At 44.9% G+C, this 16,682-nt stretch overlaps 1 protein-coding gene across 10 annotated transcripts in view; it reads left to right on the top strand.

The window, feature by feature from the left end:
* The window catches only part of BRCA1 (BRCA1 DNA repair associated), a 59,181-nt gene extending 48,612 nt beyond the window's left edge, over positions 1-10,569 (top strand). For all 10 annotated transcript variants that reach the window (XM_086687403.1, XM_086687405.1, XM_086687402.1 and 7 more), the window contains exons 18-23: positions 15-55; positions 2,772-2,855; positions 6,862-6,916; positions 8,493-8,566; positions 9,183-9,243; positions 10,169-10,569. In XM_086687403.1, the coding sequence (XP_086543529.1) occupies positions 15-55; positions 2,772-2,855; positions 6,862-6,916; positions 8,493-8,566; positions 9,183-9,243; positions 10,169-10,314 (461 nt within the window). In that variant the 3' untranslated portion in view covers positions 10,315-10,569. The remainder of the gene's footprint in view (positions 1-14; positions 56-2,771; positions 2,856-6,861; positions 6,917-8,492; positions 8,567-9,182; positions 9,244-10,168) is intronic.
* Positions 10,570-16,682: the final 6,113 nt, after the last annotated feature.

Raw genomic sequence — 16,682 nt, 5'->3', positions numbered from 1 at the left:
TGTCCTCTCTTTAGGGGTGACCCAGTCCATTAAAGAAAGAAAGATGCTAGATGAGGTAGGTACTTGATCTTACAAACTAGTCAGAAAGACTTGGTGCCACTGAGTCACAAAATCATTGAATACTTCTCTGTTTCCTTTTTTTATACTGCTTTCCAAAGACTTTCCTTGACAATGTGGACCATCAAGAATTACACAGAGCAAACCAGGAAATTCTGCATTCTCACTCATTTGTTTAAGTGTCAATAGAGGGGCGCCTGGGTGGCTCCGTTGGTTAAGCGTCCGACTTCGGCTTGGGTCATGATCTCGCGGTCCATGAGTTCAAGCCTCGCTTCGGGTTCTGTGCTGACAGCTCAGAGCCTGGAGCCTGCTTCGGATTCTGTGTCTCCCTCTCTCTCTGACCCTCCCCCGTTCATGCTCTGTCTCTCTCTGTCTCAAAAATAAATAAACATTAAAAAAAAATTAAGTATCAATGGAAACAATCCTTTTCTCAGAGGAAGGAAAAGGAATTTATTTTTTTTTAAACATGAAGATTTTATTTATTTTTTATTTTTTTACTGTTTATTTATTTTTGAGAGAGACAGACACAGAATGCAAGTGGGTTGGGGCAGAGAGAGAGGGAGGCACAGAATCTGAAGCAGGCTTCAGGCTCCGAGCTGTCAGCACAGAGCCTGACTCAGGGCTCGAACTCACAAGCTGTGAGATCATGACCTGAGCCGAAGTCAGACACTCAACCGACTGAGCCACCCAGGCACCCCAGGGAAAGGAATTTATAAAGCAGAAAGAAAGACCCGTAAGCTTAAGAAACAGGCCCACCTAAATCTTACATTCATATACCTTGGTAGAAAACTGTTGTTGAAGAGAAACCCTTCATATTAACATGCAGATGTATCTACTTAAAAATCAGATTCCTTCAAAGGGATGTTACTCTTTATGATCCTAAGAACAGTGAGAGGTAAATAAGACAGGGTGTAGGAGGAAGAATCATTTTAGAACAGAGCCATCTAAGAACTGCTGGTGGCAACAGACAAGGCAAAATAAAATTAGCAAAAGCAGTTTTAAGCTATTATGCACTATTTAGCGTATTTATAATTAATTAAATGGCATTTTGTTGGTTTTAACTTTGATTCAGTGACCTAACATGGTTGGGAGCCTACTATGTCCTGGACACCAGGAATAGAGCAGTAGATAAGACTGCTGGGTCCCTGCTCTGGTGGGATTCATGTTCTATTGAGGGGAGACATACAATAAATAAAGATACATTTAAAATACCAATAAATACTATGGAATAAAAACTTTAAAAAATGATAGTAGCCAAATAATAAAAAATACATACATACATACATACATACATACTATGGAGAAATAATATAGAACAACAGACTAGCAGCTGACTAGGGCCAGAGGTTGACTACTTAAGGAGACCAGCGAAAGCTTTCTGAAAGCTTGAGCCGAGACCTAAATAAAAAGAATTGGCCTGGAAAAATGTAGGAAACAAATGTTAACAGGCAGAAGAACTGCAAGCATAAATGTCTTGAGGTAGGAATGAGTTTGGTTTATTAAAGAAAAATAGGCCGGTGTAGCTGGAGAGTAGTAATTGCCAAATTCTATGTAGAGAGCAGAGGTTGGACCAGGGGTTGGAGAAGATCACGGACAAGGGCCAGATCACATAGGATTTGGTGGAAGTCATGGTAAGGAATTTGACTTTTATTTGTAGGGTAATTGGAGGCATGGAGGTGGGAAGAAGAGGTTGATTTACGTTTGGGATAGGACCTACTGAAGGGTTAAATTTGGAGGATGAGGTAAAGGGAGGCATTCAGGGGCTAACACTTAGGGTTTGGGCCTGAACAAGAATGGGTGCCAGTAATAGTAAATCAGATCAGGAAGATATGGAGGAGGAGCACCTTGAGGGGGAAGAAGTAGAATCAAGAGCTCTGTTTTAGACTGTGAATTTGGGGATGTATATTAGACTTCCAGGTAGAGAGCTTAAGTAGGCACAGGGGTGCAATCAGGACAAGGAATTTGAGGGTCAGCTTCAAATAGATGACATTTTTAGCACTAGACTCTTCTCACTCAAGTGACTACGAAATGTTAAGTGTTCTTTCCTCTAATAACAGCCTGTAGTTACACTCATGACTTTGTCTTCCCTACAATCAAGTGTCAGTCAGAATTGTTCCCGAGCATTCTTCCCCAAAATTCTCCCAAAAGCTCTAACCTCCCCAGTCATTCTTTACTCCCCCAATTATTCTTTACTTCCTTGTCCTTGAGCAGTCAAAATAGTGATTATGAAAAGCCTCTAACTTTCTTTACTGGGTTAAATCTATATTTTATCATTTTGGTCTCATTAACTGTAAATCTCTCAATGGAAATCTGAGAAGCCCTTATTTCTTTAGATGGTAATACACAGTTGATTTAAGAGATCAGGAATTCTCCAGTTATCTTTATAACAGCACAGTATTAGCAGTTTAATCTAAATGCTAAGTGAATGTTTTGAGAAGAGATAGATGTTAAAAATTAAAATACGTTAAGTCCCAATGAGGTGAAAAGCCAATTGTTAATTTCTGCCCACAAAGATTTACTTCAGTGAATTGATTTCAGCAGCTGAGATGCTGGTCATTTCATTCAGTCCACCAAAAAGAATGATTTTGGGGGGTGGGAGTAGGGTTGTCAAAATTTGACAGTACTGAATTCCTTAATACGATTATCTACTCCACTTCCATTGAAGGAGGTTTCTCTTTCTCTGATCCCTGTGGTGTGCGTTGGTTTTTTTCCAGCATGATTTTGAAGTCAGAGGAGATGTTGTCAATGGAAGAAACCACCAGGGTCCGAAGCGAGCAAGAGAATCCCGGGACAGAAAGGTAAAGTCCCCCTCTGCCTTGTTGTCAAAAACCCCACCCATACCCCTGCATTCCAGTCCCCTTGGTAGAGACGGTCTCATTCATCTGTGAGGGGCACTGGATACTCACTTGCTGGAGTTCTAACTAGGTGCTTCCATGTAGGCTCTTTTTTAGTTGTCCTAGCCCTGTAATAAGGTAAATAAGTATTATCGCCATTTTATGAATGAAGGAGCTTAGATGTGTAGAGAAGCTATGTACTTTGGACCCCAGTCTAGGATTCAAAACTCAGCTGATAAGGGGTAGAGCTGGAATTTGAAACAGATGTGAATCTAAGGCCGTTGCTCTTTCCACTTCACTGTGGTGTCTTCCTCTAAGGTAATGTGGTCACTGCTGTGAGGGGGATGTACAGTGCTGTCTGTGGAAGCATAGAAGAGAAAGTGTTTGTTAATCAGTAGCTAACATCTTTATAACCTACACCGTATGCTAGGGTCTGCTCTAAACACTCGATCATATTTTAACTAATTAACAATTTTACAGTAGCCCTATGAGGTGTATACTATAATTATACCTATTTTATAGATGAGAAAATTAAAAGCTCAGAGAGATTGAGTAAATTGCCCAAGCTCACAGAGCTAGTTGGGAACCCATGACTAGTTGAACTCATGCAGTCAAGCTCCAGAATCTGAGCTCTTAACAATACCATAGTTTCTTGGGACATGTGGCTGGCTCAGTCCGTGGAGCATGCGACTCTTGATCTCAGGGTTATAGGTTTGAGCCCCACGTTGGGTGTAGAGATTACTTAAAAAAGTAAACTCTTAGGACTCCTGGGTAGCTTAGTCAGTTAAGCATCTGACATCGGCTAGGCCATGATCTCACAGTTCATGAGTTTATGCCCCACATTGGGCTCTCTGCTGTCTCACTGTGGAGCCCACTTTGGACCCAGATCCTCTGTCTCCCTCTGTCTGCCCCCCCCCCCCCCACCACCCCGACCCCCTGTGCATGTGCACTCTCACTCTCAAAAATAAACAAAAAATAAAATCTTGAGGCACCTGGTGGCTCAGTTGGTTGAGCATCCAACTCTTGATTTCAGCTCAGGTTATGATCCCAGGGTTGTGGGATTGAGCCCTGTGTCGGGCTCTGCACTGAGCATGGAGCCTGCTTAAGATTCTCTCTCTCTCTCTCTCTCTCTCTCTCTCTCTCTCTGCCCCTCTACCCTGCTCAGACACACATGCACACTCTCTTTCTCTCTCTCTTTCTTTCCCTCTCTCTCTCAAATATAAATAAATGAAATGAAATGAAGTCTTAAAAAGAGGAGCACCTGGGTGGCTCAGTCATTTGAGGGTCTGACTCTTGGTTTCAGCTCAGTCATGATCTCACGGTTTGGTGAGTTCGGGCCCAGTATCGAGCTCTGTGGTGACAGTGTGAAGCCTGCTTGGGATTCTCTGTCTCCCTCTCTCTCTGCCCCTACCCCATTTACACTGTCTCTCTCAAAAATAAATAATAAACTTTTTTTTAAATCTTCAAAAAGAAACAATACTAGGGGTGCCTGGCTGACTCAGTTGGAAGAGCATGCAGCTCTTGAACTTGGGGTCATGAGTTCAAGCCCCATGTTGGGTCAGAGATTAAATACATACATATATACATACATATATACTTTTAAAAAATCTTAAATGTACAATACCATAGTTTCTTGGAAAGTCATAGATTTCACAGAGGAAAAAATAGGTTATTCTAACAGTTTTACAAATGAAGGCCTAGAGGCCCAGGAAGACTCCATGATTTTTCCCAGATCACACTGTAGCAGATTATGGAGGCAAAGCATTGTCTCTCTGTCAGGGCAAAGTCCAAGCATGGTTTTGCATCTGCCTGTCAGGCCTGAACCTGCTGCTTTCTCAGGTCACTGACTGAGCACTTCCATGCCTAGTCTGCATTTCTTCTTTTTTAAAAGTTTGCCTTTTTTTCTTCCTTTTTTAAATGGGCATTTTAGAACATCCCCATACGGAGCACTGTCTGTCCCTTTATAGAACTTGAGAAAGAACCAGTGGAGGAGATTTACTAGGGAAAACTGCTTTGGGAGAGCTCTGAACCCTTGAGCCCATCCCCACCCTCTGAACCTATCGAGTAACTTCCAGATGCCAAGGAAAGCTATTGGCCCTGTTTCTGCTTCTGCCTTCACTCCAGGGGAGTTCTGTGTGAGCCAGTCATTTGTTTTTATTCCACTGTACGCAAGGCCGAATTAGCACCAAATTCTTCCTCCTTCAAAGGAAATTCCAGCGTTTGAGGGTTTTCCCTAAATTTGGGATGGCAGTGATGGAAGTTGCCCAGTCAAAGTAATGATGTTCTGAAAATACTAAATGTCACTGTAATATTTTCCTGTGGAAGAGAAATGTATTTGTAGTTGTAGAAGTGAAACTTCAGATTTCTAAACTCATCTCCTAACTAGCCATCCTCATCAGTGAGTGTCAGCTTGGGTACAAAAATTCCTAATCTTTTGTACTTTTCACAGCAATGTTGGGCTCCAGACGGCTGCTTGGGTACAGCTTTTAGCATTATGAGCATCTAGATCCTGTCAACAGGTTGGGGATGCAGTTTATTCATACAGATACTGAGAATGGCATATATGGAGGCTGTCACTTAAAACAGAAACAGACTTGTCCTGCTGCTCTTCTTATTCCTTTGGCTGTAGTTAAAATGGGGGTGGGGAGGCTCATTTCGTAAAAGGCCATGATGAGTTTTTAGCTCCTGAGTTTTCTGTACCCCCATCTCTCTTATTTAAACAAGGTGAGTTCCAGGCCTAGGCAGTCTTTTTAGTGGAATGGGGAGAAAGAGGATCAAGAGAATGATGTTTACCCAAATGGTATCTATCCAGCCAACTGACACAACTTGAGATTTCTTTTAAATGATATGCTAGTGCTTGCCTAAGAATCTGTGCCAATTCGTGTGTAAGAATTTGCCTGTCCAACACCATAGCCACCGGCCACATGCCGCCGTTTTGAAATTTAGATAACTAAAACTAAAGAAAATAGGAAGTGTAGGTCCTCACCCACCGTGACCACATTTCAAGATCTTGATAGCTACATGTGACTTGGGCACCTTATTAACACAAATAGAGAACATTTCCATCATCACAGAAAGTTCTTTTGGGCAGTGCCAGCCAGCACTGTATGCAAGTGGAAGAGGCACCTTGGAGGCACAGTATAATCTGTGTCTCCTGGAAACCAGGCAGTCAGGTCAGCTCAATGAGGAGAGGCAGAACCAGGCTTCACTTCTAGATTAGATTAACTTCTAGATTAAAAATGGTTTAGGTTGCCTAAAGGAACAATGGCTGTTCTTAAAGCAGTGTGAAGGCAGGAACAGATGTTCAGAGACCAGAGAAAGAGGAGAAAAAGAGCATGTAAAATCAACATAGACCTCTCTGACAGTTAGAATTATGGTTAGTATTGATGTACCAAGTCTGCATAAAAACACCAAACTGGTTTTTTGGGTCTCTAACGAGAAATGAAGTCACCAGGAAGGAGCCCGGGCCTGATTGGTGGCGAAGTGGATAGCTCAGCCTCTGAATAACAAAGAGTGACCGTAGTGTGGACCGATTACTCACACACTTTTAAAAAGTCCTCTAAGGGGCGCCTGGGTGGCTCAGTCAGTTAAGCGTCCGACTTAGGCTCAGGTCATGATCTTGCGGTTCCTGAGTTCAAGCCCTGCGTTGGGCTCTGTGCTGACAGCTCAGAGCCTGGAGCCTGTTTCAGATTCTGTGTCTCCCTCTCTCTCTCTGACCCTCCCCCGTTCATGCTCTGTCTCTCTCTGTCTCAAAAATAAATAAACATTAAAAAAAAAAAAAGTTCTCTAAAATCCATCCACGTTCTGACATTACACTGATTGTCTCCGGGACATAGAAGTTATCAGGTGGTAAAGAAAAAAGAAAGTCCTTCATTTTCGAGAGTCTCTTTATGCTGTTTTTTATAAAATGCATACTCTTTTATAATTGGTGTTTCTTTCCCTTCCTCCTTCTGTGCCACTCTTCTCCCAGATCTTCGGGGGCCTAGAAATCTGTTGCTATGGGCCCTTTACCAACATGCCCACAGGTAAGAGGCCGGGAGAAGTGGCGAGTCCAGCACCAGCCTTTCCCCTTACATGGTAAAGTGTTACAGGAGAGGCCATCCCTTTTAAGGGGGTTCCTCAGGTTGGTGAGGTGTTCTAGAGGTTTTTCTATTTCTCTACCACCCATCAGGCAAAACTGTGCTTAAACGTTATCCTGTGGCAAAAAAACAGCCCTGTGCCCCTTCCTGAGAGCTAGAAGTCGGTGAAAAGTTAGGTTCTAGGATGCAGTGTTCTATGTTCAAGTGGGGTAGAGCTGCCCTTCTTGCCCTTTGCTTTAAGAAAGGAGGGAAGTCATAAGTTAGGGAGAAGATACCTTTCAGATTTGTAAATGTTAAGAAGGAATTCTGCTCTTCCTAAACCATCTTCATTTGATACTAAGAAGCAAACACAGCGGCTGCATAAGCCCTGTGGGCCTGGGGCCCCACACAGGCCCAGAGCAGGCAGGGGAAGACTCTGCATGAACAGTTTCTAATTAACTTTGACATTGAATGTGATGTTATGTTTAGGAGTGCTGTGGGGCTCAACTCTGCAGTGTGTAGCGCTGAGGCCCTGGTATGTGTATAGGTTTGGTTTGTTCTCTTCAAAACAAAGTCTGCCCACCTTTGCTTCTGTGCCCCCTTCCACCCCAGGGATCAGGTTCTCTTGCTCCTCAGAAGATGGCCTTGGCATCTAGTCAGGGACAGATGAGCAGCCCCAAGAGGGCCTGGCAAAGTAATTTTGCTTCTGTCTTCTTTATTGGTTATTGATTGGATTTTTATGAAATTTCCAAGTGCCACTTGAGGATTTCTCAGTGTTTTTGTTCTTTGGTGTAATGAAAACCAGGTCTCTAGCAGGTATCATTTTAGAGATGAGTCTGTTGACCTCGGTTTATTCAGACAAATAGGAGCACCTCAGCAATCCCCAGAGAGGCCCAGAAGCCATTCATTGGTCGGTTCTGCTGATTTTCCAGGTGCAAGGGGAACATCTGTATAATCCCTTTTGGTTTCTGTTCCCCTGAATGTGTTGATTCCAGCTCAGCACGTAGCCCTTCCCCACTGATGTGCTGAGTCTCTGTCCAGGATGATGTGTATTTTTTTTTTTTACTGAATGAATTATCTTCCTGTCTCTTGACATTTACAGTAATTACCACCAAGTATGGTGCTCTTGGTGGCCGTGATTATCAATTACCAACACAGAATTAGGCAGGGAGGGAGGGAAGGCAAGTGAGCATTTTTTCACAGTATCTTAGCCAGCAATTTAGCAATTTAAGGGAAATTAGATCTTGGATTCTTTTCTTCTTCCAAAGTGTTTTATTTGAGAGACTGTCAAACCTTATCTGCCAAGTGGCCTTTTGGGGACCAATAACCAGAGTAGGTAGCATACTGGTGGCAAATTGACTTAGAATCCATACCTGGTATAGATTCTAGGTCAAGGCCTCTCTGTCCTTTTGGAGCAGAGAGGTGGAGAGTCTCCCACTGAGAAGTCTTGCTGTAAGCCTTCATCCAGAGGAACATGGGGTAGAGGGCACAGGCTAAGTGTGTAGAGTACTGTGGTGATTTTAGGTCTGTGTGTGCTATTTAGATCAACTAGAGTGGATGGTGCGCCTCTGTGGGGCTTCTGTGGTGAAGAGGCCTTCGTTATTCACTCTCAGCAAGGTAAGTGATGCCCTGCCAAATATCTGTCCTATGATTGAGCAAGGCTGGTTGGTACCCATCCATCCCTACGAACCCTGCCAGTGGACCTCAGAAGCCTCTCTGCCCTGAATCTTCTCTGACCATGTACCAGTGCCAGAAGATGCCATCTGTGGAGGATGAGTAAGGGCTTGAGTTCTCCGAGTATTTAATTTATTGAGGGAAGACTCTCCCTCCAACCCTTCCTTTTTGCCGTGTGCCCATCCCCCTCCTTTCTGTGGTTGCACCTAAACTAGTCTGCTTCAGGGGCGCCTGGGTGGCGCAGTCGGTTAAGCGTCCGACTTCAGCCAGGTCACGATCTCGCGGTCCGTGAGTTCGAGCCCCGTGTCGGGCTCTGGGCTGATGGCTCAGAACCTGGAGCCTGTTTCCGATTCTGTGTCTCCCTCTCTCTGCCCCTCCCCCGTTCATGCTCTGTCTCTCTCTGTCCCAAAAATAAATAAACGTTGAAAAAAAATTAAAAAAAAAAAAAAACAAAAAACTAAACTAGTCTGCTTCAGCAAACCGTCAAGAAATGGTAAAGTGACTGTTCTAAAAGCCCTGCTCTGATACCCTCAATGCTGTTTCCTTCCCGGGGATACAGGCTACTCACCCAGTTGTGGTCGTGCAACCGGATGCCTGGACAGAGGACAGTGGCTTCCATGGTAAGTCTTGCTATAAGCCTTTGTCCAAAGGAGTATGGGTTGCAGGGCCCAGGTTAAGTATGAAGACTATGGTCATTTTAGGTCTAAATGTCCTGATTTGATCAACCGGAGTAGATGGTGCACCTGTGTGGGGCTTTAGAAGGCCATAGGAATGTGCCTATGACATATGGGATCTGTGTGATGAGTTTGGGTCACCACAGGTCACCCATTGTTTGATTAACACAGTTCTCAGCATCTTCTAGGTGCTCAATGAATATTTGAATGAATGAATGCATGCATGTATGCACGCATGCATGCCTAAAATGACTTTTCAAAAGTTTTTGTGGTGTCTTTTGTGTTATAAAAGTAAGGCATGAACTATTTCCATTGGTGGAGGTTAAATATTAATTAATGTTCATCACATAAAATATAAATGAACACAAACACAACAAAATAATCCCAGTAATTATTTGACCTCAGCCAGCCATGTGTGTAGCGTATAGGGCCTGTCACCACAGGACCCCAAGATATAATAATCCCACTTGAAGATGGTGATGGTAAAATTCCACGAGGCATGCGTGCGTATATATGTACACACATGTATTTCACACAGATGTGATCGCGCTCATCATCTGTTTTGCTTTCTCTCCTAAGATGTTGCAAAACCATTAAACTGCAATGCTGTTTTGCTCTCTGGTGACTTCCTTTAACAGATTGGAGCTCATGTTACTAAAGTTGCCAGAGGCCGTAGGCTTTCACCAGCAGTCACTCCTCAGGCTTCTAAATAAGGTCCTATGTCCTGAAGCATTACTTAAGATCAACCGTTTTGCACCTACCTGAGTAACGCTGTGAACTCATACAACCAGGTCCCCAGGAGTAGATTGACAAGAGTCTGGCCTGGGAAAATGTGAATTGACTAATTTCTGTTTGCATTCTTTGTCCCCAGCGATTGGGCAGATGTGTGAGGCACCTGTGGTGACCCGAGAGTGGGTATTGGACAGTGTAGCCCTCTACCAGTGCCAGGAGCTGGACACCTACCTGATCCCCCAGATTCCCAGAGCTACTGCTGACCTCAGCCAGCCATGTGTGTAGCGTATAGGGCCTGTCACCACAGGACCCCAAGAATGATCGTAAGAAGCAGTCGTTTTCCAGGCCCTGGGAGCTCCTCTTCAAGTCTTTCCACAGTCCCGGTTACTGAATATTTTATATACATCAGCCTGAGAAGAAATTCTGGTATGCAAGGGGCCCTTAAAGATTTTCTGCTTCAAGTCTCCCTTTGAAATCTACCATGAGCACAAAATTGTGGTAATTTTTCACCTGAAAAGAATTTAAAACCATTTAAACGCCGCCAATTGAGCAAGATGCTGATTCATTATTTATCAGCCCTCTTCTTCGTACTGGGGATGTTGGCTTAGAGCTGGAGGCACAGAATGGCTGGCCTCAGGAGAATAGCTGGTCTCCCTAAGTTTGCTTCCCTAAAATCCTGTGTTCATAAAGGCCAAGAGTTAGACCCTTCGGTGGGAAGCAAGTACTTGGGGAAATCTGTGATGTGACTTAAAATCAGAACAGCCCTGGGGTGGCTCTCAAATGTTGGAGTGGATGGAGCTTGGGTGGGGGCCTGGAGGGATTCAGAGGCAGGTAATGGATATAAATATGAACCTTGAGGGTTTGAGGAAAAGGGAGTCGTCCTGCCCTTTAGAAATCCAGATTTCTAAAAGATTTCTTAGCACTGATATGCTCTGAAATAGCAGAATCTTTTCAAGAACTGATGTCCAAAGAGGGTCTTCTAATTCCCCATTAGAAATAAATACAATGTTTATTGTTGTAGCTCTGATATGTCACCCATTCTTCTTGAAATACAAGATCTCTGACAGGGATATTTCATGTCTATAAAATGACGGCTCCCACCAGGAAAGGAGCTGTTGCTTTCTTTGAGGTAATTTTCTTCTTTTTGCTTCCTATTGCCGAACTGTACAGCTTCATAAATAATTTTGTGTGCTGAAGGAAGAGAAAGTGTTTTTCATAAACTCATTATCCAGGCCTGTTTATAGCTGTTGGAAGGACTAGGTCTTCCTTAGCCCCCTAGTGTGTGAGGGCAGTGCAGACTTGACTGTACAAAATACATTTTGTAAATGTTGTTGCTGTTCACCTGCAAATAAATTTGCTTTCACTTTCACCAAGCATGACTTCTTGAAGCTTACAGCTACAGATTTGCTCAGACCCTAGTACCAACTCCTAGCGTTATCAAGGGGGCTTTGGTACCTATCATATTTTCTATTTCTGCCATTGCAAATTGTCACAAATCTAGTGGCTTAAAATAAGAGCCATTTATTGTCTCACAGTTCTTTTTGTTTTTTTAATTTTTATTTATTTTTGAGACAGAGACAGAGCATGAACGGGGGGGAGGGGCAGAGAGAGAGGGAGACACAGAATCTAAGCAGGCTCCAGGCTCGGAGCTGTCAGTACAGAGCCTGACGCGGGGCTCGAACTCACAAACTGTGAGATCATGACCTGAGCCGAAGTCAGACGCTTAACCGACTGAGCCACCCAGGCGCCCCTGTCTCACAGTTCTGTAGGTCAGAAAGCCGAGTTGGCTCAACTGATTAGTTTCACAAGACCAAAATCAAGGCAACAAGGCTGTGTTCCTTTCTAGAGGCTCTGGGGATGAATCAGCTTCCAAGCTCGTTTCATGTTGTTGGCCAGAATGTTCCTTGCAGTTGTGGGACTAAGATCCCTGTTTAATGACTGGCTGTTGACCAGAGGTCATCCTTAGCTTCTTCCACATTCCTAGGCTCATCAGCCCCTACCTCCATCTTCAAAGCCAGCAACCATGGTCAAAGCTTTCTCATGTTTGGAGTCTCTCTGACTTCCCCTTCCTCATCTCTCTGACTGCCAGATCTAACTCCTGCCAGAGAATTTTTAATGTTTATCTATTTTTGAGAGAGAGAGACAGAGACCGAGAGTGAGTGGAGGAGGGGCAGAGAGAGAGGGAGACACAGAATCTGAAGCAGGCTCCAGGCTCTGAGCTGTCAGCATAGAGACCAACTCAGGGCTTGAATCCATGAGCCGTGAGATCATGACCTGAGCCGAAGTCGGACACTTAACTGACTGAACCACCCAGGCACCCCTCTGGGTTTTTTTCTTAATGTATATTAATTTTGAGAGAGAAAGAGTACAAGCAGGGGAGGGGCAGAGAGAATGGGAGAGAGAAAAGCCCAAGCAGGCTCCACGCTGCCAGCACAGAGCCCGATGCAGGGCTCAATCCCATGAACCATGAGATCATGACCTGAGCCAAAATCGAGTTGGATGCTTAACTGACTGAGCCACCCAGGCACCCTGAGAAATTTCTGTTTTTAAGGGCTCAGGTGATTAGATCATGCCCACTAGGTAATCCAGGGTGATCTCCATATCTTAAGGTCCATAACCTTAATCACAGCTGCAGAGCCCCTTCACCTCGGGACCTAGATTAGTGTTTGATTGAATAACCAGGGGACAAGAATCTGGGGAGGGTATCTTGAGATTCCTGACAACCACTCCTATTTAACATACTTAATCCACAGATAAGAGTCTGTATCATCATTTTTTGGTCTTCACATGTTCAGAGAGTAGGATCCTCTTTGAGGCAAAGAGAATTAAATCCTCACATGATTCAGCACTGCCACATTTGTAAACAGGGTGGGTGGGTGAGGGGAGAGTGAAGAAAATGGAACAAACTGGCATTATGACATGTTTATCTCATGGAGTCTTCATCACAGCCCTAGGAAGTATTTGTCACCTCGCTTGAAGAATGACAATGGGAAATAGAAGATTTTGCTCAGAGTTTGCACAGCTAGTAAGTGACGACCTGGGAATCTGAACCCTGCCCACCCACATCAGTCGCTGTCCTGGGTCAGAGGCACTGGCTCAAGCCTCAAGGGAATTTGGGGAGAAGAGGGGTTTGTGAGAGGAATTAGCACTCTCTAGACTCTCTTTGGGGCCACGGTGGGACGCAATAGAATGTTCCTGCTTCCCAGTGGCAGCTCTCCCTGGGAAAGCAGCCCTCGGCAAAGGGACTGACAGGATTGGCTCATGGCTACCTGTTTCCACCTCCATCCATCCTGTGTCTTATGACTGCTTATCTTTCAGTGACTAAAACCTTCCAGTTCAGGGGCGCCTGGCTGGCTCAGTCGGTGAAGCATTCGACTCTTGATCTCTGGGTTGTGAGTTTGAGCTCCACATTGGGTGTGGAGATTACTTAAAAATAAAATCATAGGGGCGCCTGGGTGGCGCAGTCGGTTAAGCGTCCGACTTCAGCCAGGTCACGATCTCGCGGTCTGTGAGTTCGAGCCCCGCATCAGGCTCTGGGCTGATGGCTCAGAGCCTGGAGCCTGTTTCCGATTCTGTGTCTCCCTCTCTCTCTGCCCCTCCCCCGTTCATGCTCTGTCTCTCTCTGTCCCAAAAATAAATAAACGTTGGAAAAAAAAAAAAATTTAAAAAATAAAATCATAAAATGGGGCTCCTGGGTGGCTCAGTTGGTTAAGCGTCTGACTTTTAGCTCAGGTCATGATCTCACAGTTCGTGGGTCCGAGCCCTGCGTCAGGCTCTGTGCTGACAGCTCAGAGCCTGGAGCCTGCTTCAGATTTTGTGTCTCCCTCTCTCTCTGCTCCTCCCCTGCTCTCTCTCTGTCTCTCTCTCGAAAATGAATAAACATTAAAAAAAATTTTCTTTTAAAAAATCAAAATCAAATCAAATCAAATAAAAAAAAAAGCCCAAAAAAACAAAAACAAAAAAACTTCCAGTCCAGCCTCACATATGGCACCACCTCTCCAGGGCTCATGGCAGCCCCCCAGGGAGTCCCTGGGTCTAGGTAACCTAAGGGCAGGTGGGAAGCAAGTGCTACTGGCCCAGTCTTCAGTCAGGGATGTCTCATTTCCAGTGACACCCTGGGGGTGTCCAGTCACTGACAGGTTGGTAGAAAAGCCGCATCCATGTAATATAGTATGCCTTCCCAGGAATCTTGGGAAAAAGCAGGGATGACTGAGACACATTCAAAGTTTTCTGTAATGATCTCTCGAGGTCTCCTAACAGATATCCGCACACACACCCATCCGGTTTTTCAGCTCTGCATAACCTTTTCCAGAAGTCAGCTTCTGGCTCTGGCCTCATGATGCCTAGCTGGGTTTAAGAGTCTTATCTGTGTGGCCACCTGGGTGGCTTAGTTAAGCGTCCCGCTTAGGCTCATGATCTCATGGTTCACGAGTTCGAGCCTCACATCAGGCTCTGTGCTGACAGGTCAGAGCTTGGAGCCTGCTTTGGATTCTGTGTCTCCCTCTCTCTCTCTGCCCCTTCCCCACTCGCACTCTGTCTTTCTCTCTCAAAAATGAATAAACATTAAAGTTAAAAAAAAAAAAAAACTTATCTGATGATGGAGCAAATCCACTTGCTCCTTTGACCTCTGGCTTTAAGATGGCCTCTCCCTTCTCCATCCCACAATTTAACCCTCTCTGGGCACAGAAGCATTTGGGGAACTAGTTCCTGTGTTGCTGTTATCTCATCTCAGAAATGAACTTCTGCAAAGGAGCTGGAAAGGCAGGAGAAGAGGAGGGATTATCATGCAGGTGCAGGGAGGGGACCTAAAGAAGAGCTCCATAGATTATCCCCCCCCCCCAAAAATGCAACCCGAATCATCAACAAAGTATCGACTCAAAAACATGCAGAAGAAAAAGAGGAATCAGTGTTGGGATGGTTGGAGCGGAAGGAGCCAAGCTGCCCAGAATGTCTCCTGTGAAGGCTGCGAAGAGCAGATAAGCAGGGCCCCAGAGGCAGGCGGCACAGGAAGAAGGGCAGCGTGAGGGGAGCTACAGATCTACCCACAGAAACCCAAGAGGAGGGCTTGCTAGCCAGAGACAGAGGGAGCTTGCTTGTCAAAGTCTGTGGAATGGCTGAGCCAGAGGCCCTGTTACCACCGTACTTCAGTGATGCTTGGTTTGGCTCCCTCACACAGCCTGTAAATCTGCCCATAACAAGGGAAAAATTAGAGAAATGAATCTGGGCAAATAGAAAATTAAGGAGAACTGGAGACAGCCAGCTCCTGTAGAGAGCAGCCCTGGGGAGATGCAGGGGGGTGCTGATCCTGAAATGAGTCCGAATGATCAGGAAAACCTAAGCAATGGTTGGAGGGTCTGGAAGGAACGGACAACTGGAAAGTCTCCCCACAAGTTACGAGGACTGGCACAGATGAACTTTGGAGATCTTGTTTCAGGGACCCAGAATGATAAGGCAGTTTCACCAGCAGCTCAGTGCAGGGATTCTCAAACCATGATCCCCTGATGGGGAAGGAGGGTGGGGAGTAACACCACAACTAGGAATTTGTTAGCTACGCAGATTCCAGGGCCTTATTCCCAACATACTGAATCAAACTGGGGAGTGGGGCCCAGCCAATCCGATCCGAAGGAAGCTCATGTTTGAGAACCACTGGCTTAGTGTAAGGGGCTGCCGATTGGTATAAAATGTCACCTGAGGTCTATTTTGTCTCCGGGAGAGGTAGCTCTCGTACCTCTTAAGGAAAACGAAGGTTTATGGGCTAGTTAGTGGTTCTTAACTACAAGGTTGCAGCAGCTGGCTTCAGTTGACTCCAAAATGGCCCTTTAAATAAATACAAAGCAAAGGACAAAGATTAAATTGTATTAGCAGCCTAGGAGCAGAAGGGCCAGACTGCTTTAAAAAAACCAGCTAGAGATTTTATTAATATTTAAATTGCAGTGAAACCACAGCTGCAGCCTTTGACTCCAGTGTGGAGATATGCAAATGGGGCTTTCTAAAGAAAGGCAATTTCAGACGGCCCTCAAGGTAACAAGAACAAATAAAACAAATGATTTTGTAATTTATCTTTATTGACTGATGGAGAGCAAGGTGAACAGACAACCCTTACCTAGTGAGAGCCAGCCACCAATGTGCTCTCGCTCTCGGAGGGGAGAAGAGACAGCTGGCCTGGAGGGAGAAAGCAGGCAAGACCCGTCAAGGGGGATAGGAAAGACCCAAAGAGGACAAAGCAGAAGGAGGCAGATGGGAGAAGATGATTAAATTGAAAGGGAAGAAAAATGGAAACCCAGCCCTGGCTTCTGGGGACCATCTGATCTTGCCAGGTCTCGGGGGCAACGGCAATAATAATCATTAATGACTATCATTTGCCACATTCCTACGAAGTGCCATGCGCTATTTCCAACATACGAATGAGGAAAATGACACTTTGAGAGGTCAAGCAACTTGCCCCAGGGTCACACAACAAAAGGAGGTGGCAAAGCCTTGATGCAGACATAGATTTGTGTGAGGCTAAACTGCAGGGAACCAGCCTTAGGAGTTGGTGAGTGACAATAAGGTTAATGATTGAGGGGAGACTATGAATCCAGTTCTGTGATAGCTTCTATATGTGTGGTTGTGGAAGGGAGGGGAGAAGAGATCCATTTCTGGCCTTCATATTG

The sequence above is a fragment of the Puma concolor genome, chromosome E1 (assembly GCF_028749965.1).
Source record: "Puma concolor isolate L17-30 chromosome E1, mPumCon1.1.hap2, whole genome shotgun sequence".
Classification (NCBI taxonomy): Eukaryota; Metazoa; Chordata; class Mammalia; order Carnivora; family Felidae; genus Puma; species Puma concolor.
This window is presented reverse-complemented; position numbering and strand designations above follow the sequence as displayed.